This window comes from Phacochoerus africanus, chromosome 2, assembly GCF_016906955.1.
Source record: "Phacochoerus africanus isolate WHEZ1 chromosome 2, ROS_Pafr_v1, whole genome shotgun sequence".
Taxonomy (NCBI): Eukaryota; Metazoa; Chordata; class Mammalia; order Artiodactyla; family Suidae; genus Phacochoerus; species Phacochoerus africanus.
The window spans coordinates 238,981,808-239,004,147 of NC_062545.1; the positions used below are offsets into that span (position 1 = coordinate 238,981,808).

At 45.0% G+C, this 22,340-nt stretch overlaps 1 protein-coding gene across 4 annotated transcripts in view; it reads right to left on the bottom strand.

The window, feature by feature from the left end:
- Positions 1-2,997: 2,997 nt before the first annotated feature.
- GNE (glucosamine (UDP-N-acetyl)-2-epimerase/N-acetylmannosamine kinase) overlaps positions 2,998-22,340 on the bottom strand; it is a 67,687-nt gene continuing 48,344 nt past the window's right edge. For 3 of the 4 annotated variants that reach the window (XM_047767916.1, XM_047767918.1, XM_047767917.1), the window contains exons 6-12: positions 21,141-21,228; positions 19,363-19,573; positions 16,432-16,561; positions 15,682-15,903; positions 10,830-11,012; positions 7,089-7,205; positions 2,998-5,364 (exon numbers count right to left, since the gene is read on the bottom strand). In XM_047767916.1, the coding sequence (XP_047623872.1) occupies positions 5,129-5,364; positions 7,089-7,205; positions 10,830-11,012; positions 15,682-15,903; positions 16,432-16,561; positions 19,363-19,573; positions 21,141-21,228 (1,187 nt within the window). In that variant the 3' untranslated portion in view covers positions 2,998-5,128. Of the gene's footprint in view, positions 5,365-7,088; positions 7,206-7,464; positions 7,676-10,829; positions 11,013-15,681; positions 15,904-16,431; positions 16,562-19,362; positions 19,574-21,140; positions 21,229-22,340 lie in introns of those variants that run through there. The other variant, XR_007133252.1, reaches the window with a different exon arrangement.

The following is a 22,340-nucleotide window of genomic DNA, read 5'->3' on the forward strand; positions in this document are numbered from 1 at the left end:
TCCCATTACCATTTCATCAAAAAGGATGAGATACTTAGGAATAAACTTAACCAAGGAGGTGAAAGAACTGTACAGTGAAAACTTTCGGACACCCAATGAAGAAACCGAAGACAAAAACAGACCCCCATGCTTAAGGATTGGAAGAGTTAATATTGTTAAAATGTCCATACTGGAGTTCCCATTGTGGCTCAGTGGAAACAAATCCTTGACTAGAAACCATGAGGTTGTGGGTTTGATCCCTGGCCTCGCTCAGTGGGTTAAGGATCTGGCATTGCCATGAGCTGTGGTGTAGGTCGCAGATGAGGCTTGGATCTTGCATTGCTTGTGGCTGTGGCGTAGGCTACAGCTCCGATTCGACCCCTAGCCTGGGAACCTCCATATGCCGCGGGAGCGGCCCAAGAAATAGCAAAAAGACAAAAAAAATAAAAATAAAATGTCCATACTATCCAGAGCAATCTACAAATTCAGTGTAGTCCCTATCAAACTTCCAGTGGCATTTTTCACAAAACTAGAACACACAGTCCTAAAATTTGCATATAAATACAAAAGATGCCCAATAGCCAAAGCAATCTTGAGAGAACAAAGCTAAAGGTATCACCTGCCTTGATTTCACACCATATTACACAGCTGTAGTCATCAAAACAGTATGACAGTGGCATAAAAAGACACACAGATCAATCGAAGAGTAGGGAGCCCAGAAATAAACCTACTACATATATGGTCAATTAATTTATGACAAAGGAGCTAAGAATATACAATGGGGAAAGGACAGTCACTTCAGTAAATGGTATGGGGAAAACTGGACCATTACCTTACACCATACACAAAAATCACCTCCAAATGGATTTAAGACTTGACTGGAAGGCCTGAAGCCATAATAATCCTAGAAGAAAACACACAGTAAGCTCCCTGACATCCATCTTGTGATGATTTTGGGGGATTGGACATCAAAAGCAAAGGCAACAAGAGCAAAAATAAGTGGGACTACATCAAGTTTAAAAAGAAACCATCAACAAAATGAAAAAACAACCTACTGAAAGGCAGAAAATGTCCGCAAATCATTTATCTGATAAAGGTTCATATCCACGTATATGAAGAACTCTTAAAATTCAATAGCATAAAAACAGTCCAGTTTAAAAATAAGCAGAAGATCTGAAGAGACAATTTCCAAAGAAGCCAGTAGGGTAAAGGAAAAGGTGCTCAACATCAATAAACATCAAGGAAAATAAAAATCAAAACCACAATCAAGAGTTCCCATGGTGGCTGGGTGGAAACGAACCTGACTCCTATCCATGAGGATATGGGTTCAATCCCCAACCTTCCTCAGTGGGTTCAGGATCTGGTGTTGCCATGAGCTGTGGTGTAGGTCGCAGATGTAGCTCGGATCTGGCATGGCTGTGGCTGTGGCATAGGCCAGCAGCTGTAGCTCCAATTCAGCCTCTAGCCTGGGAACTTCCCTGTGTTGCAGGTGCAGCCCTAAAAAGGACAAAAAAATTTTTTTGTTTTTTTGGATAAACCACAATGAGATGTCACCTTTCTTAGAATGGCTATTATAGGAGTTCCTGTCGTGGCTCAGTGGTTAATGAATCCGACTAGGAACCATGAGGTTGCAGTTTGATCCCTGGCCTTGCTCAGTGGGTTGAGGATCCGGTGTTGCTCTGAGCTGTGGTGCAGTTTGCAGATGCGGCTTGGATCCCGAATTGCTGTGGCTCTGGCGTAGGCTGGCAGCTACAACTCCAATTGGACCCCAAGCCTGGGAACCTCCATATGCCATGGGTGCGGCCCTAGAAAAGGCAAAAAGACCAAAAAGACCAAAAAAAAAAAAGTTAGAATGGCTATTATAAAAGAGATAAGAAATAACAAGTGGTGGAGAAAGGGAACCTTGTGCACTGTTTGGGCATGTAAATTGGTGCAGCCACTATGGAAAACAGTATAGAGGTCCCTCAAAAAATTTTAAATGGAACTACCATATGATCCAGCAGTTCCACTTTTGAGTATTTATCTGAAAAGAAAAACATCAACTCAAAAAGATACATGCACCCTTTTATGCAGCATTATTTACATAGCCAAGACATGAAAACCACCTAAATGTCCATCAAAGAATGAATGGATAAAGGAAATATGTAAGTATATATACAGCAGTATAGTATTCAACCATAAAAAAAATGAAATCTTGGCAGTTCCACTGTGGCTCAGCGGTAATGAACCTGACTAGCATCCATGAGGATGTGAGTTTGATCCCTTGCCTCACTCTGTGGGTTAAGGATCCAGCGTTGTCGTGAGCTACGATGTAGGTTGGAGACGTGGCTCAGATCTAGCATGGCTATGGTTGTGGCGGCTCCAGTCCCACCCCTAGCCTGGGAACTTTCATATGCTGAGAGTGCAGCCCTAAAAAGACTAGGAAAAAAAAAAAATCTTGCCACCTGTGAAACAGACAGACCTTGAGGGCATTACACTAAGTGAAATAAGTCAGACTAAGAAAGACAAATACCATATGATCTCACTTCTCTGTAGAATCTAAAAAAAAACCCCAGAACCAAGCTCATAGATAAGAGACCAGATTGGTGGTTGACAGAAGCAGGGGATGGGGAAGTGGATGCAGTGAGTGAAGATGGCCTCAAGGTACAAACTTCCAGTTGTAGAGTAAGTCATGAAAATGTACAGCCTAGTGACTACAGTTGCTAACACTACATGGCATATTTGAAAGTTGCTATAAAAGTAGATCTTAAAAGTTATCATCACAAGGAAAAAAAACTACGTATGGTAACCATGTTAGCTAGACAGGGTGGTGATCATTTTGCAATATATATATATTTTAAAGTTATATACCCATGCTTTCTATGATCAAAGGTTTTTTTGGGGGAGTTGTTCATATTAAATGCCTTACAGAAGTTACATGACCTTCAAAAAGTAAGCAACGCAACAAATAAATCCCTTCGGGGAAGGGAAATGCTTTTAGCTAATGAGTTAATTAAGAACAAAAACAAAATACAAAAATGTCGGAATTTCCACATTTATTTTTTCTTTAGAACGTGGCTCAGAATAGTAACATATGTACATTAAAATAAATTAAGATGTGATCACTTAATTATATGTAATAATTATGTTGGAATATATTAGCCTTTCCACGAATTTAATAAAAACTAAGATTTGGCTTTAGATTCAATACCATTCTTCCAAATATTTGGTGTGAAACTTGGTAGCAACACAACTGTCTACACAACACAATGACTAATGCCCCTTCACAGTACACCAACTTGCGCCAGACACTGAGAAGCCAAGCCAGATAGCTTCCTTCCCAGGAATCGACGTGGAATGTTTCAACCATAACCAGGTCCTGGAGATGATCAGAGCTGATAGAGTTGTAGGAGTCAATCAACCTATCTTTTCACATTAACCCACCAGGAAGGAAATACTTCAAATGCAATCTTGATTGTTTTATATGCTAACACTGAAACAATGTGTTATAGAAACCTTCAGGTTTTCCTAAAATAACAATCTGGAAAACATATGCATACGCTTTTTTACATCATCAAAAAGTACCCATAAAAATCTGTCACTAGACCAAATACGGCACTGGCAAAATTTCCACATCCTACAGAAATATGATTCACTTCACCACTGAGAGATGGTGTCAGGGATAAAACACTTCATCTGCTAATGAGATATTCTTGTGAAAGCTTTTGGTAGCCTGGAGTAAATTTGAATATATTTGCACTTTGAAAATTTTTGATATGAGTAGAGGTTGTGTGGCGTAGCAGAAAAAGCACAGAGGGACCCCAGATCAAACGGTGTCTCTAAGACTAGCCACATGGCTTTCGGCGTGCCACTTAAAAACTTGGTTTGGGGTTCTATAAAATGGGAATTAAAAATACCTGCCTTACTCATTGTAAGAATTTAGAATAATGTATATGAAGCACCAAGTTCAGAGCCTGGCACACAGTAGGCACTTAAGAAATGGTGGCTATTAGTATTTCTTCCAGGTTGATATTTATAGCAAGCACCTTGGCTTTTGTAACTTGACACCAGTGCGAGCATGGAATCTCACTTAGCCAGAATCCAGATTCACAGATGTGGCCTCTAGGTCTGACACACAACAAACACTGCTTTAATCAACACGCTAAGGTCACATTCCACATAGTATGAGAAGCTATTGAAGAGAGAGGTGTCTATTTTTCAGGAGCAAAAAATAGGGGATGGTTAATTTTTTTTTCTTTTTTTTAAATGGCTGCACCCGTGGCATATGGAAGTTCCAGGGCCAAGGACTGAATCCAAGCGACAGGTATGGCAACTCCAGATCCTTTAACCCACTGTGACTGGCCAGGGATCAAACCTGCACCTCCACAGAGACCCAAGCTGCTGCAGTCAGATTCTTAACCCACTGCGTGACAGTGGCAACTCCTGGGAAGGCTAATCTTTCAGAGGCTCTAAGTCTTAGTGGCTTCTCAGCTGTCCTTAAGAAGGTAAGGACAAGGTCAATAACGTTGCTCAAGGTTCTGCAAGAGTACTAGCAAATAACATCTTTCGACAGGTGTCACGTGGGGGTGGAGGAGTTCATCTGAGTCTTAATTGTGGTCATGGTTTTACAGGTATGTACGTATGTCAAAGCTTTTCAAATGGTGCATTGTAAAAAAAAAAATACCTTGATAAAACGGTCTTTACAAAGTTTACATAAGCCTTTCATGATGCGATTTCCTTCTGTTCCCTGACTCGATCCATTTATGTGTCCTGAATTTAGGGTCAGAGGAAGAAGGATTAATGAGCCAAACGCTGGTATCAAGGTCACACCCCAGCAAGGCCTGTAGGTCTAAGCGCTACATCTGGAAAGCAGCGTCCTAAGGCTTCCTCATCTACTGTTGCAGCTCCTTTTGGTACAGAAGATGGTGACTGGTCCCTCCAAGGTTTGAGCTGAAAGGACCCCAGAAAGAGCAGCAGCTACAAAAGTGGGGGTTGGGAAGAGAGGGACTTTGGAAGAGGAGACTAAAAGCAACAACGTCCCTGCCAAAGTCACCTGCCAAATAACAAATCTAAGTACCAAATTTGCTTTTTTAAGAAATGCTCATCTAGAAGACAACCTGATTCCACCAAGGAGCTCTTGAGTCTTGGTCCATGTCCACTGCCGGGAAGCCTAGTAGATCCTGCGAGTTGTGTAGTCCAGGACCATGCTGGCGGCACCAAGCAGGGCGGGTTCCACCAAATCTGAAACCACCACGTCCACGTCCTGAACCGAGGACAGGGCTTGCTGGCGGATGACATCTTTGACAGTGTGGATGTAGTGACTGGCTAGGACTCCAGAGAGGATCACAAGGGAGGGATTCATGGTGTGGAGGATGTTCACAACCCCCAGACCTAAAGCTGTTCCAGCTACAGGAAAACAAAAATTACAGTAAGTTGTGGAGGTCCCTTTGGGTGCCGTGGGTTGAGAATCTGGTGATGTCACTGCAGCAGCTTGGGGAGCTGCTGTGGCATGGGGTCAATCCCTGGCAGAGCCAAAAAAAAAAAAAAAAGTTTCTAGGAGTTCCTGTCATGGCCCAGTGGAAACGAATCCAACTAGGAACCATGAGGTAGCAGTTTCGACCCCTGGCCTTGCCCAGTGGGTAAAGGATATGGTGTTGCCATGAGCTGTGGTGTAGGTCGCAGATGCAGCTCGGATCTCGCATTGCTGTGGCCCTGGTGTAGGCCGGCAGCTGTAGTTCCGATTCAACCCCTATTCCTGGGAACCTCCATATGCCGCAAGTGCAGCCCTAAAAAGCGCAAAAAAAAAAATCTAGGAGAGAGCCAAATTTAAAGCCCGACAGGGAAGTTCGCATTGTGGTGCAGTGGGTTAAGACTTTGACTGCAGCAGCTCAGGTTGCTGTGGAGGCATGAGTTCAATCCCTGGCCTGACACAGTAGGTTAAAGGATCCCGCATTGCATCTTCCATATGCTGTGGCTGCAGCCATTAAAAAAAAAAAAAAAAAGAAAGAAAGAAAAAAGTCAAAGAGGAAGTGAAAAGAGCACTGGCCAGGAACAGTTCGTTTGCATTACCTCATAGGAAGCTGTACTTCTAAAGCTATTTATGACTTATCCTTAAGATAAAAAGATGGTCATGGGATGCTCTGAAATGAAAAAAGCTGGGTAAAAAACTGTGTATGTACTATGTGATCTATGTTAAAAAAAATGATTGGAAGGAAATGTTAATAGTTGCTATCTCTGAATGGTAAAGCCAAAAGATACTTTTTCTCACTCTCCTCTATTTCTCTAAATTCCCAGAAAATGAACAAGTAGTTTTTGCACAGTCGTAAAACAAAAACAAAGAGTCCCCCCCAGAGATTGCCGAGGTGGACAGCCTTGCAACTGAGTGCCACCTGAGGAGCCCACACCTCCCTGGGAACTCATGTGTCCTGCCATGAGAGCTCTTGGGATAAACCATGATGGGAAATAGTATTTTTTTTTCCTTAAAGAATGTGTATGTGTGTGTATATATATGTATGAATGAGTCACTTTGCTGTATAGCAGAAATTGGCACAACATTGTAAATCAATATACTTTTAAATAAGTAAATAAAATTTTTAAAAGGCAATGCTGCTGAATACCTTCAATGCAATTCCTTTTGTTTGTCTCCCATCCAAAATTAACCAGGCTCGACCCTGCTCAGCTTCAGGGATCAGATGGGATTGGGCGCGTTCAGGGTGGTATGGCTCTAGACTTTTGCTTGTCTCAGTAAGTAGGGAAATTACTGCAAGTTCCCTTTATGGCTCAGCGGTTAACCATCCGCCTAGGATCCATGAGGATGCGGGTTCAATCCCTGGCCTCGCTCAGTGGGTTAAGGATCCGGCGTTGCCATGAGCTGTGGTGTAGGTCACAGACACGGCTCCGATCCCGCACTGTTGTGGCTGTGGTGTAGGCCAGCAGCTGTAGCTCTGATTCGACCCCTAGCCTGGGAACCTCCATATGCCAGTGTAGCCCTAAAATGCAAAAAAAGAAGAAAGAGAAATTACTTTCGGACAGACATTCCAGAGCACTGGTCCTGAGGGCAGCTGGGCATCTAAGGGCTCCCCCCACCACCCCGAGCCGCTCACCAGAGCTGCCCAGTGCTGCATGCTCACCTGTCCTCAAGATGCTCTGGGCCTTCGCATTGCCAAGTTTCGCAGCTTGGATGAGATGGAGCGCGCCCACAGCTTCGTCTTTGGGCACGGACATCCCTTCCACCAAGAGCTGGTCTTCTGTTTAAGCAGAAGTGAGAAGCAGCCGTCATTCTGTGGCCGCCCTGTGGGGAGGCCAAGCTCACAACTGTGCCTGTGGGCAGCGAGCCCTCCCATCCACGTACCTTTGCCACAGGCCTCTGCTGCCCTCTTGCTGCCTGGTTATACATCACCCAAAACTTCCCTAACGGCAAAACCCTCAACTCGGACCAGAGCCTCCCTCCCTCCTCTCTTCCGTATGAAACAGAGTTTTGAAGCATTTTTTCAAATCCCAAATTACCGGAACTCCTCTGCCGTCATCTCCCTCCTTATCTGTCCCAAGGCGAAGCTGCATTACTTGCCAGGGTCCAACAGGGCAGGAAGGTGCAGCAGTGCTTAAGACCTGGTTCAGCTGCCAGCTCTGCCACCACTGGCCGCACTACCCTGTCCATGTCACGTCCCCTCCACACACTTCGAAGGCCGGGGTAATATTATACTACCCTCGCGGGATTCTTTTAGGGATTAAATGAGAAAATGACATCAAGAACTCAGTTAAGTGCTGGCCACAGTAAATGCTAAATGAACGGTAGATAATCTCTGTTATCTACAGTCTCTGCCTTTCTGCCCCTCACTCTGCCAGTTACCAACCCAGATCAAGCTGCTGTTACTGATGGGAGATGATTCCAACCAAGCAGAGGGTACCTAGATACCACGTGGTGGTCTCCTATCGTCCAGGACCCCTCACAGCTGCTCTGACCACTCTCTCTCCCCATTCCCGCTCACTGCCCCTTCTCAGCCTTCATCTCCTCAAACCTTCTACCCCCGCCTCCACAACCAAAAGATTTCGCTATTTCTGACCTCTCAGATAAAGGATACCTGCAGGCAGGAACACCCCTCCTTTTCTGCACCTGCTTGCAAACAGGTCTGTGTTTGCACAGCCTCGCTGCTTCCCCCTCTTGCACCCTCCACCCAGGCTTTGCCGCTCATCTCTTTCCCCTCCTGAGCCTTTCTCCACCACCCTTCCCTCTCCTGTGTTCTCAACCCTCAATTCCATTTCCCCATCTCCTTTCCATCTGTATGCGCTCACAGGTGCCATGCCTCCTCCCTCTTCTCTCCTAACTCAGGGTTGTTAGGCTCCTGTTCCCACTACTTGACTGAACTTTTTTTTTTTTTGTCTCTTCTATGGCCGCTCTTGCGGCATGTGGAGTTCCCAGACTAGGAGTCTAATGGGAGCTGTAGCCACTGGCCTACACCAGGGCCACAGCAACGCGGGATCTGAGCCCCATCTGTGACCTACACCACAGCTCACAGCAACACCGGATCCTTAACCCACTGAGCAAGGCCAGGGATCGAACCCGCAACCTCATGGTTACTAGTCAGACAGGAACTCCTTGACTGAACTTCTTCAGACATGCATTCACCCCCACGGGGAGGCGGGGGGTGAAAGTTGGTTCTTGGAGGCAAAAAAATTCTTAGCCTTTTCGGACAGACAGTTCATAAATGGATAAACAACATATCTATGGTATTATAGTATCATGGGGTAGAATGATTAGGAAAGTGTCTAATCGTTTAGGCTTCTTAGCAGGGGTGAGGATAAAAGAAAGGTTAAAAATCGCCACTGGGGAGTTCCTGTTGTGGCGCAGTGGAAAGGAATCCGACTAGGAACCAAGAGGATGCAGGTTCGATCCCTGGCCTTGCTCAGGGGGTTAAGGATCCGGCATTGCCATGAGCTGAGGTGTAGATTGCAGATGAGGCTCGGTTCCCGAGTGGCTGTGGCAGCTACAGCTCTGATTCGACCCCTAGCCTGGGAACCTCCATATGCTGCCAGTGCAGCCCTAAAAAGCAAAAAAAAAATTCACTGTTTTCGGGGTTTCAAATGATACCTTTTCTCATGGTCAAAGCCATTGACCTGTTCTGGTTTTCTCTTACTCAGCACTTAACACTGCTGACTACTGTCTCCCTGAAACACTCCCTTTTTGGCTCCTGTGACTTTACCCTTTCCTGGTTTTCCTCCCTACCCTGCTGATGTTTCAGAGGATGCCACTCTTAACTCTTGTCTCCCTCCAAGTCTCATTCACAGGCTGAATGACCACCTCAATGCCAAGGATTCCACATCCCCACCATGGGCCCACTCACCTCTCCCAAGCAGCAGCCCCCTGCAGCCAGCTGCCTCCTATCCATTGCCACCTGGATGTCCCCCTGGTTCCCAGCCACCACCTGCCAAACTCAGTTCCTCCACATATGTTCCCAACCCCAAAGTTGTCCAAAGGGAGCACTTTCAGAAAATTGCAAGTCATGCTAGAAATGTCATTAAAAGCCATCCTTCCACTCAGCTACCATTTTGGCACCAGAAAACACAGGTTACAGTTTGGTGAAGAGTCTAAAATTCCGATCTGTGGGAGTTCCCGTCGTGGCTCAGTGGTTAACGAATCCGACTAAGAACCATGAGGTTGCGGGTTCAATCCCTGGCCTGGCCCAGTGGGTTAAGGATCTGGCATTGCCGTGAGCTGTTGTGTAGGTTGCAGACGCGGCTCGGATCCCGCGTTGCTGTGGCTGTGGCATAGGCCAGCGGCTACAGCTCCAATTTGACTCCTAGCCTGGGAACCTCCATATGCTGTGGAATTGGCCCAAGAAATGGCAAAAAGACAAAAATAAAATAAAATTCTGATCTGTGTCTTCCCTAAAAATTTTCAGCAGCTACTCCATTAGCTGCTGGTCCTGGCTTACTTCTAGCTGCACTATACCCAGCCTTACCCTTTATGCACCAACACCACTGTTTCCTGGGCTTGGAAGTGCTCTCTTGCTCATCCACCTTTGCCTCGCTAATTCCATTTACCCTCTAACTCTCAAACCCCAGGGCTGCCCCCTAATGCTCCCTTCCCTGTGTGGAGAGGGTGGGGAGGGAACACTGGTGTCCTTCCTATATGGATCTAAGTTTCCTGGCCATCATTCTCACTGCACTTGACACATCATGTTGTAATGACATTAAATGACTCCCTCTTGCCCTGGACTAACCTACATCCTGACTTTTCTAACATATCCAGAAATAGCTGTAATGAATCCACCTCTCAGAGTTCAAAAACTGTCATCCATTTAATTCCCCATCAAAATCTGTATTAAGGACTCACCCAACCTGGTTTTCTTGGCTAGGGGCCAAGAAAACAAAAATGAAAGAAATCTTGGAATTCCCATCGTGGCTAGCTAACAAACCCGACTAGCATCCATGAGGATGCGGGTTTGACCCCAGCCTTGCTCAGGGGGTGAAGGATCCGGCGTTGCTGTGAGCTGTGGTGTAGGTTCCCAACATGGATCCCATGTTGCTGTGGCTGTGGTGTAGGCCGGCAGCTGTAGCTCTGATTCGACCCCTAGCCCGGGAACCTCCATATGCCACGAGTGCGGCTCTGAAAGGCAAAAAAATAATGACAAAAAACAAAGAAATCTCCCCTGCTGTCCTGAAGCTCAAGACCCCAGTCCACCTTCACTGCTGGAGACTAAGAGTGTTAATACAGGTCAGGTCCAAGAAGTCTCTGAGCTGCAGTATGAGGGAACCCCGCTTTTCCTCTAGGGAGTGAAAAGGTTGCAAGTTCTGACTTGAGCCATCCGCTCTCTTTGGCACATATACTGGGAAGTACTTGGGATTGAATTCCTCAGCTGAAAGAAACTGACCATCGTGTAGCTTTTTGGCTTCTCTCTGCAAGGCCATTCCAGAGGCATAGGCTTCAATACACCCATGGCTCCCACAGGAACAGTCAGGGCCATCCAGGGACACCACAATGTGGCCGAGCTCTGCAGCACAGAAGGAGCTTCCGTGGATCAGTTCATGCTGATGGATGATCCCTCCGCCAATTCCTACAGGGAGAGATGACAATTACTGAGGTGGCTCTGCACCTGAAACAAAAAACTGCTGTGGCAATGCCTCCTCCGCTTACAAGGCTTTGGGATGTAAGGTTCTGTGGAGTGTCTACTTTCCTAGACAGCTGAAACACACTAAGAACCAGAACATTATCCGGAATCTTTTTTTTTTTTTTTTGCCTTTTCTAGGGCCGTTCCCGTGGCATATGGAGGTTCCCAGGCTAGGGGTCGAATCGGAGCTGTAGCCACAGGGCTACACCACAGCCACAACAACTTAGGATCCGAGCCGTGTCTGCGACCTACACCACAGTTCATGGCAACGCCAGATCCTTAACCCACTGAGCCAGGCCAGGGATTGAACCCGCAACCCCATGGTTCCTAGTCGGATTCGTTAACCACTGAACCACGATGGGAACTCCCATTTTGGATGGAAATAATTTTAGCTGGTCTTCCGATGCCCTGTATCTGCTTGGCTCGCTATGGGCTCACGTCTGCCATGGCTGTGGCAGACAGTCCCTGCAAGCTCAGACTCCCCTCGCGACGGCAAGGTACCATCTCAGGCACACACGGCTGCCGTTCTCACCAAAGTCTTCTCCAACACACAGGTAAGAGCTTGACAGCCATGTAAGCACACTGCTCAGAGGTAACCCTCAACCAAAGAGAGACTGGAGCCAGCAGATTAAGTAGATGACTCTGGATGGTACTGGGCAGACTTCCTGGGAGGTTCTGGTTTGCGTGAACCCCCAGTACCTTCAAGGCAATTTTGATAATGCATCCTCCGATGTCTCTCCTGCTCTGTTCCACTCTTCCCACTTCCTCACTCCTGCCTCTCAGGATCACCTCCAAAATAAAATACCCCCACCGAAATCCCTGTCTCAGGCTCTGCTTTTGGGGGAAACTAAAGACAATCTAAAAGGTCTTATGTATCACTTCTTTTCTTAGAGAATACGAAATACAATTTTGCTTCTACTTAATACCATCATGTCTAAAAATCTATGATTCAGGAGTTCCCTTGTGGCTCAGTAGGTTAAGGATCTGGTGTTGCCATTACTGGGACTCTTGTCGCTGATATGGTGGCTGAGTTTGATACCTGGCCCAGGAAGTTCTGCATGCCACAGGCACAGCCAAAAAACAAAAACAAAAAACAAAAAAAAACCCACTATGATTCTATAATTATGAATATCAATGACTATCTTTTGTTATGGAATTGAGGCATTACTAAAGAGTAAAGGGCATTTTGCCTTAACAGGCTCTACATTTTGGAATTGTCCTGCCATCTCTCTCTTTTTTTTTTTTTCCTTTTTCTTTATAGGGCCACACCTTCGGCATATGGAGGTTCTCAGGCTAGGGGTCACATCAGAGTTATAGCTGCTGGCCTACACCACAGCTCACAGTAACGCTGGATCCTTAACCCACTAAGCAAGGCCAGGGATCCCACTAAGCAAGGCCAGGGATCGAACCCACAACATCATGGTTCCTAGTCAGATTCATTTTCACTGCACCACAACGGGAACTCCTGTCCTGCCATCTCTTACTTCTTGTGGCACCTACTCCCTAACCCCAGCCCCTGTAATTTGCAGGTTATTACTCTCTGAACTAGAAATGATATCCAAGCTTGCTAAAATTGCCATGAACCTAAGACAAGTGCATGAGCTTCCTGGAGGGAGGCAGTATACGTGGAGTTTAAGAGCAAACAAGTTTTGAAGTCAGGCACACATGGGATCAGGTGCTGCCTCATACACTTACTAGATGAATCTGTTTCCTCCATTAAAAAACAAACTGGACAATAAAAACAAAAATACACAAATGGGACCTAATCAAACTTAAAAGTTTCTTCACAGCAAAGGAAACCCTAAACAAAACAAAAAAAAACAACCCACAGAATGGGAGAAAATCTTTGCAAGTGAATCAACTGACAAGGGATTAATCTCCAAAATTTATAAACACCTTCTGCAGCTCCATACCAAAAAAACAAACCCCATCAAAAAATGGGCAGAAGATCTAAACCAACAATTCTCCAAAGAAGACACAACAGATGGCCAAAAAACACATGAAAAGATGCTCAACATCACTCATGATTAGAGAAATGCAAATCAAAACTACTCTGAGGTACTACCTTATACCATGATCAAAGTCTACAAACAGTAAGTGCTGGAGAGGGTATGGAGAAAAGGGAACCCTATTACGCTGTTGGTGGGAATGTAAATTGGTGCAACCACTGTGGAAAGCAGGATGGAGATTCCTCAGAAAACTAAAAATGGAATTACCATTTGATCCAGCAATCCCACTCCTGGGCATCTATCCAGAGAAAACCATGTCTCACAAAGACACATGTACTCCAGTGTTCATTGCAGCACTATTTACAATAGCCAAGACATGGAAACAACCTGAATGTCTGACAGAGGAGTGGATCCAGAAGATGTGGTACATATACACAACGGAATATTACTCAGCCATTAAAAGGAACAAAATACCAGCATTTTTAGCAACATGGATGGACCTAGAAATGATCATGCTAAGTGAAGTCAGCCATACAATGAGACACCGACATCAAATGCTTTCACTGACATGTGGAATACGAAAAAAAGGACAGACTGAACTTCTTTGCAGAACAGATGCTGACTCACAGACACTGAAAAACTTATGGTCTCCAGAGGAGACAGTTTGGGGGGTGGGGGGATGTGCTTGGGTTATGGGATGGAAATCCTGTGAAATTGGATTGTCATGGTCGTTATACAACTACAGATGTGATAAATTCATTTGAGAAATAAAAAAAAGGGATATTAGCAAAAGGGGCAGAGTAGAGAACCCCAAAAGTCCATCCTTCCACCAAAGCAGTGAATAAACTGGCAGAATCAACTTTTTTTGCAACTCTGAGAAAGTTTACCATGACCAAGGGACTAATTAGGAAAAAAACAGCTGAATCTTAATAAGAGATTTCTGGCATTTTCTGGTCCCATCACCGCTACCCTCATCCTCAGCTTGGCAGTGGCTTTGAACAGCAGACTCCATGCCCAATACAGATGCTAATACTAAACCCTATTCTCAAAGACTGTGGTGGTTCCTGGAGGGCCAGCTCTGAGGGGTTTGCCTTTCTCTCACCCACCTCTGAACTCCCTGAGAGCAGAGGGAGCTACCCAGGGGCCACTTGTCAGAAACATTTTTAAATGTATTTTTTTCATTTTTTAAAATTTTATTGAAGTAGTGTTGATTTACCGTATTGTGATCATTTCTGCGTACCATGAAGTGATTCAGTTATCCACAATCCATTCTTTTTCAGATTCTTTTCCCATATAGACTATCACAGAATACTGGGGAGAGCAGGTCCTGTAAGCCAGTCATTCCATTTACCACAGCGTGTCAAAAACATTTCAAAGCAAAGTATATTTCTTGGTCTCTGCTGCCAGGGCAATGGACCACAGTTGGGGCAAACGACATATTAACCAAAGCGAGTGGGAGGAAAAGCTGGGGAATGAGAAATGAGAAGCTGCAAAACATTAAGAGACTCAGAGACAGAACAGACTGTGGCTGCCAAGGGGGGGAAGGGATTTGTAATAGATGCAAACGATTACACTTAGAATAGATAAGCAATGAGGAGTTCCTGTCGTGGCGCAGTGGTAAATGAATCCGACTAGGAACCATGAGGTTGTGGGTTCAATCCCTGGCCTTGCTCAGTAGGTTAACGATCTGGCATTGCCGTGAGCTGTGGTGTAGATTGCAGAAGCAGCTAGACATAGGGTGCAGATTCAGGTCGGATGGATCCCGCGTTGCTGTGGCTCTGGCATAGGCCGGTGGCTACAGCTCTGATTAGACCCCTGGCCTGGGAACTCCATATGCCGCAGGAGCAGCCCTAGAAAAGCCAAAAAAAAAAAAAAAAAGATAAGCAATGAGGTCCTACTGTGTAGCACGGAGAACTATATCCAGTCTCTTGGCATATAGATCATAAAGGAAGATAATATAAGAAAGAGCCTATATGTATATTGTGTGACTGGGTCTCTTTGCTCTATAAGCAGAAATCAGCACAACACTGTAAATCAACTGTACTTTAATAAAAAAATTAAAACGTGGAGTTCTCGTCATGCCTTAGTGGTTGACAAATCTGACTAGGAACCATAATGTTGCGGGTTCCATTCTTGGCCTCACTCAGTGGGTTAAGGATCTGGCGTTGCCGGGAGCTGTGGTGTAGGTTGCGGAAGCAGCTGGACATGCAGCGCAGATGCAGCTCGGATGGATCCCGCGTTGCTGTGGCTGTGGTGTAGGCCGGAGGCTACAGCTCCAATTTGACCCCTAGCCTGGGAACCTCCATATGCTGCGGGTGCGGCCCTAGAAAAGGCAAAAAGACCAAAAAATAAATAAAAAATAAATAAATAAATAAAACGTGGAAAAAAAATTTGAAAAAAGCCAAGAAATGAGAAGCTTTGGGGAATGGGGGCTTTGAATAGCTCTGACAAGTTCCTGGGACTTTAGAAGACCGCAGACGAAGCACAGAGTCAAGTACAAGCTCTGTGTATGCAGGTGGCTCCAGGTCCTGGGCGGGCCCTCAGCTCTCACTTTCAGGCTCTAACTCAAGCGAAGGCGAAAGCAGACGTGAAAGCAGACGTGTCAACGTGCCTGGCTGAGTGGTGCACACCCTCGAGCTCCTGAGGCAGCCTTCTACTCCTCTTACCTGTGCCTGTGATAAGCGTCACGAAGTTCTCCAGGCCCTTTCCTTGGCCAAATTTCCTTTCTGCCAGAGCGGCACAGTTGCCGTCGTTGTCTACCCACACGGGGAGATGCAAAGTGTCAGACAGGGGGGTCCTGAGATCCACAGAGTTCCATTCTTGAATCAGTTTGGTGGAATGCAGCACAATTCCTTCCCGAGGATTTACCCGGCCGCCTGTGGAAATGCCTGAGCTCCACCACAAACACAAGGAAAATAATTCCAATGAGCCACCTCAGAAAAGTGTGCCGACTTTCTGGGCTTGCAACATAAAGGAATTCAGCCCAGATCTCCTAAGACAAACATTACCAGGGCCTGCAAGGAAACGGAAGGCAGTTCTGAGCTAAACCTGGAGCTCCCCCTGGACGGATAGTGCCATCATTGCTTCTCCCATAGCGATCGCTGGGGTCCCAGGAAGGCCCTGCTCCAGGACCTGGAGCCACCTACACACATAGTGACTGTACGTTCCGTCACGCATCACAGCTCAGCAAACTTTGTGCATTAAAATGAACATTGCTTGGATGTGGGATTCACGATCTCACCTACTCCCAAAATCCGGCAGTTCAGTTTGACAGCTTCTGCTGCGGCTGAAGGCCCTGCTCCAGGACCTGGAGCCACCTACACACATAGTGACTGCACGTTCCGTCACGCATCACAGCTCAGCAAACTTTGTGCATTAAAATGAACATTGCTTGGATGTGGGATTCACGATCTCACCTACTCCCAAAATCCGGCAGTTCAGTTTGACAGCTTCTGCTGCGGCTTCTACACACATCTGTAGAATTAAATTAATCCTCTCCTCATAGGTTTTAGGATTGAACTGCGTATACTTCTTAACTATTTCACCCTAAAAGAGAAAACCAGATGTGTCTCACTGGTCTTAGCTAAGAAGCAGACAGTGACTCTTTTGACCTTCTTTAAGGTCGATCGGACATTGCTCTAGGACAGTGCTGCTGATTTAGATGACTGCTAGGCAAGGGGGACACTGTCTGGCTTGGGCCAGCCCTGGGACACACCCACATCGTTTCCTGGGAAGCCAGGCTGGCATGTGGCCGTTGAAGCAGTGACAACTCCACAGCCACCCAGATGTGCCCCTCTCTTAAGCATAAGGTCAGTATTGGCTCACCTAAATCTTCATTAAAAAATCATATTTTACTCTTTTAGGTTGACAAAATGTCCTTGTTTATATACTGAAGCAATCAAATAAATATCCTCAGTCATTAAGCTTTAATCATCTCCCATAATGAAGCCAATAAAGGTATATACTATGATGCTTAGATTACTGGGCTCTGTGATACGTTTTAATACCAATCAGGGATAGTCCCAATTAGTCTTGCTTTTAAATTTTTTCCTTTGCTCTTCTTGCATTATTTCAGTAAATTTCAGTACGTTGTTCAGCTCTAAAAAACCTCACTGAGGAGTTCCTGTTGTAGCTTAGAGGGTTAAGAACCTGACATAGTGTCTGTGAGGATGTGGGTTCGATCCCTGTCCTCACTCTGGGTTAAGGGTCCCCCATTGCTGTGGCTGTGGCATATGCTGGCAGCTGCAGTTCTGATTCAACCCCTAGCCTGGGAACATCCATATGCTGCAGGTACAGTATAAGGAAAATAAAGTAAATAAATAAATAAACCTCAGTGAAATGTTGACAGAAATTATGCTAAACTTACAACTGACTTTGTAAAGTGCTGACAAGCATTCCCATCCAGGATATTTTTCTTTCTTTCTTTTCTTTTTTTTTTTTTTTGGTCTTTTTAGGGCCATACCCGCAGCATACAAAGCTTTCCAGGCTAGGAGTCTAATCCGAGCTGTAGCCACCAGCCTACACCTCAGCCACAGCAACTCAGGATCCAAACCGAGTCTGTGACCTACACCACAGCTCGAGACAATGCTGGGTCCTTAACCCACTGAGTGAGGCCAGGGATTGATCCCGCGTCCTCATGGATACTAGGGCTCGTTAACTACTGAGGCACAATGGAACTCCCAGGGTATTCTTCAAGTCTTTATATTTTACAGTAGTTTTCTAATTTTCTTTATCAATATTACATAGTTTTCTGGTTTAGATTATTCTTAGAAGTTCTGTTGTTCTCAACAAGATCTTTTTCCATTCTTCTGTTATTAACGGATTTTTATCCACTTACAGGGGTTAAAGCTCACTAATGACTGTCATTAAAAATAAACCTACTGTGCTTCTCAGCCTTCACTGTGCACCAGAATCACCTGGCCAGCATCTAATTAGTATGGGCTGGAGCTGGGTGTGTGTGTGTATTTTCTTTTTTTCTTTTTCTTTTTTTTTTTTTTTTTGCTTTTTAGGGCCACACCTGAGGCATATGGAGGTTCCCAGGCTAGGGGTTGAATCAGAGCTGTAGTTGCCAACCTACACCACAGCAACAGCAATGCCAGATCCGAGCCACATCTGTGACCTACACCACAGCTCACGGCAATGCTGGATCCTTAACCCACTGAGTGAGGCAGGGATCAAACCCCAAACCTCATGGTTCCTAGTCGGATTCGTTAACCACTGCGCCACGACGGGAACTCCCCATTGTTTTATTAATTCTATAAGCTTGTTGGTTTATTCATATTGTCCATAAATAATGTACTTTGTTTTACCCCATCCACAAGTGCCATTTCTGCTGTTTCTTGCGTTACCCCCTTTATAACTTTGAGAATTAAGTTAAATAATGTTGCAGAAAAATACATCTTTTCCTCTTGATTTTAATGGGAATGCTTCTATAAATGCCACCCCAGAGTGTGCTGGCCACTGATACGGAATATACGTCATGTTCATGTTGAGAAAATATTCTATTAGGAATATCTATTTATTTATTTAGGGCTACGCCACCAGCATGTGGAAGTTCCCAGGCCAGGGATCGAACCCATGCCACCGCAGTAATCTGAGCCACAACAGTGACACCACCAAGTCCCTAACTGCTCTGTCACCAGGGAGCTCCCTACTCCGACTTTTTAAAAAGTGTTTCTAAAGGAGGACTTTGGGCTTCACCAGATAAAATCATGTTTTGTTTTGCTTCGATTGGATCTTAACAACCTTGTTTTGTTCAAAACCCTTGCTATTTCTCATGGACTCCTGTGCCTTCTTATACCTATAAGGTTTCGAACAAAGATTTTTCTGGGAGGTTTATCCTTCCTTGCTGAGTCATCAGAGATCATTTGAACAGGGACAATTTGGTACGTTAGAGAGGCTCTGTCCATATGGTGATGATTTGGTTAGGAGACTGAAGGTAGGCAGTTTTCCACTAAAATCATGTTTAAGAGGAGAAGCAATTCCTTTCATCATTTGCAGATCCCCGCCCTGGACAGGGAGAGTAGGCAGCATACTCCATGCTCCAAACTGTTACCGAGTACAGAATTTCAGGTCTCCTGGGTGGCGTATGCTTCCTCCAATACCTAATGGGTTCCTCACAGTCGACTCAAGGCTACTACCTTGGAATCCCTGAGACTTTTCCTCCTTACAATGTTCTTAGTAAAATAGTGAGGCAACCACTGAAATGGATCCAAAAATTACTCTGGTGGCCAAAGGATTACAGGCTCTTTTATCAGTTCTGGTTCTACATTCCAACCACACTTAAAAAAAAAAAAAATCAACTTTTCCTATGGGATATAAAGTTAAGGCCTTAGGAGTTATTTTACCTTCATGCTGACTATGGCAACTCGGAGGTTTGTCCCACCAAGATCAACAGCCAAGGCGCTTAGAGTTTCAAGAATATGGTCAATGTCCTGGGAGATGTTATCCTTCACGGGAGGAAAACAGAATTTCTTTTGTAGTGGCTCTTGAAGATCAATAGATTTGAGAAATTTCAAAATCCTTGGAACAGCATTTCCATCCCCATATATCTTTGAACTGCAAGATCCAAAAAGTCAATTAAATTAAATGCATCTCCTGTACATATTAAATTATATTGAGGACATGGTTTTAATGGAATCTGAAACTTCAGGTAATACATATGTAATAAGTAATTTATCCGTCTCCTTTTTAAAGTAACATTTGGATCTCTTCCACAACACTGTAACTAAATACCTTCATGTTATCCATGGAGTATCTAATACCATTTTTTTTTTTTGGCTTTTTTGTCTTTTCAGGGCTGCACCTGAGGCACATGGAGGCTCCCAGGCTAGGGATCCAATCAGAGCTGTAGTCACCAACCTATGCCAGAGCCAAAACAACACCAGATCCAAGCTACTTCTGCAACCTACACCACAGCTCAAAGCAACGCCGGGTCCCTAACCCACTATGTGAGGCCAGGGATCGAACCCACAACCTCATGGTTCCTAGTCAAATTCGTTTCCGCTGCACCATGAAAGGAACTCCTCTAATACCATTATTGATTGAAATACAACTATGTCCAGCTGGAAATACCACTAACAAAATGCCTGTTTCATCAAAGAAAAATTATCTTTGTTAAGCCAATTTCAGAAAATTTCACAGTTTGGGACAGTACTATTTTTTTTTTTTTGCTTTTTTAGTTTCTTTTCTTTTGTGGGGAAAAAGTTATTTTCAGAAAAAAGTGTTAAAATACCAGAAAATCTCTTTAATTTGAAATAGAAAGGATGACCATCTAAATTAAAATGCTGTGCTTTTTTTTTCTTTTTTTTTTTTGCTTTTTAGGGCCGCACTTGTGGCATATGGACATTCCCAGGCTAGGGGTCTAATCAGAGCTACAGCTGCTGGCCTACGCCACAGCCACAGCAATAGCAACACCAGATCTGAGCCGCATCTGCCACCTATACCACAGCTCATGGCAATGCCAGATCCTTAACCCACTGAGTAAGGCCAGGGATTGAACCTACAACTCATGGTTCCTAGTCAGATTCGTTTCCACGACGGGAACTCCAAACTGTACTATTTCTTTAAAAACTCAGTTATTTTACTTTTTAATATTTATAGAAATTCAGAGTAGGCTACAGCAGTACTTCCTAGCAGAAGTGCTATAAATTAACTGAGATAAACAAATGATTCTCCAATGGAACCCTTGGTAGAATAACAGGGGGTATATTAGTGAGCCCTGTCTCACCAGCAGCTAGGGAACCCTAGGGATATGGAATGACAGTGATCACAGCTGGATAATGGAGGTGCCCCCACCCCCACCACTATTTAAATCACTTTTTTATTTATTATTATTATTACTTGTCTTTTTGCCATTTCTTGGGCCACTCCTACGGCATATAGAGTACCCCAGGCTAGGGGTCTAATTGGAGCTGTAGCTGCCAGCCTGCGCCACAGCCATAGCAACGCCAGATCCAAACCGAGTCTGCAACCTACACCACAGCTCACGGCAACGCAGGATCCTTAACCCACTGAGCAAGGGCAGGGATCAAACCCGAAACCTCATGGTTCCTAGTCAGATTCATTAACCACTGAGCCACAACGGGAACTCCCTAACTCACTTTTTAAAAAAGTATACACTCACCAAGGGTACTGTTTCCCAAACTGAAGGTGCAGTGCTTGCAATATTTTGTCTTGGGTATCAGCATCCCGGACATGCAGGACATTCTCCCCTAGGCAAATCCAGTGCCATTACAATGATTCAGAAGTGGGGAAAACCAAAAAATACAGAAATTAGCAGTTTGTTGCACTTAGATTTAGCCCTGACATCCAGAAGATGTCAAACAAGTCTTCTAGGAGAGAACTTTCTTTGTATCTTTTAAAGCACTCTCAGCAAGATTTCTGTCTATCAAATATTGAAGGGCTCTAGGTTCCTTTATCACCAAAGACAGTCAATTCAGCTTTTGTTTATTGAAATAAACCAGGTAATTAACCCATTGTCCACTTGCCACTCATCTGATCACCCAGCCCATCCACTCTTTCCACCCGCCCTGCCTTCCATCTGCTCAGCCAGGGGTTCGATCAGCCAGTCAGGCCATGCTGTTCAGTTAGTCAATGAGCCAGTGGGCTGCTGATGTAGTCACTTTGTCTCCATACATTTTCTGACCAATGTGAGGGAGTAACAATGACATGTTTCTCAAAAGACTTGGCTACAGAAGACAAGAGCAGAAGGCTAATGGCTGGACAAGGGTGTGGTGGGGTCAGGGCGAGGTTTGCTTAGTATTGTTTTGTCTTTAAGCTACCAGAAGCCTGGGCAAATTTAAATGATGAGGAGGCTAAAGGATGAAGAAAGAAAAGACGGCTGATAGGTGCTTAAAAAGGCAAGAGGAGTGGGGGATTAGGACACAGGCGGGAGGCTGAGCAGCAGACAGGCAGGGGTGACCCAACACCCCATACCCTCCAAAGACAAGAAGGTAAGAAAGAAAGGATGTAGGGGCATGAGTTTGTTAAGCATGGTGACAGAAAATACAGACTGTTGCTGCTTCCTTTTTTTTGGGGGGGGGGGCGCCACACTCACAGCACATGGAGGTTCCCAGGCTAGGGGTCTAATCAGAGCTGTAGCCACCAGCCTACACCACAGCCACAGCAACACAGGATCAAAGCCGTGTCTGTGTTCCACACCACAGTTCACGGCAATGCCACAGATGGCTTCTGATAGGAGAGCACGGTGCCAGATCCCGAGTTCAGTCCTCTGTTCCCATCTTATCTGAACTTTCAGCAGCATTCAACACCATCTCCCTGAAACACTTTCTTTTCTGGACTTTAATGATATTGCACACCAGTT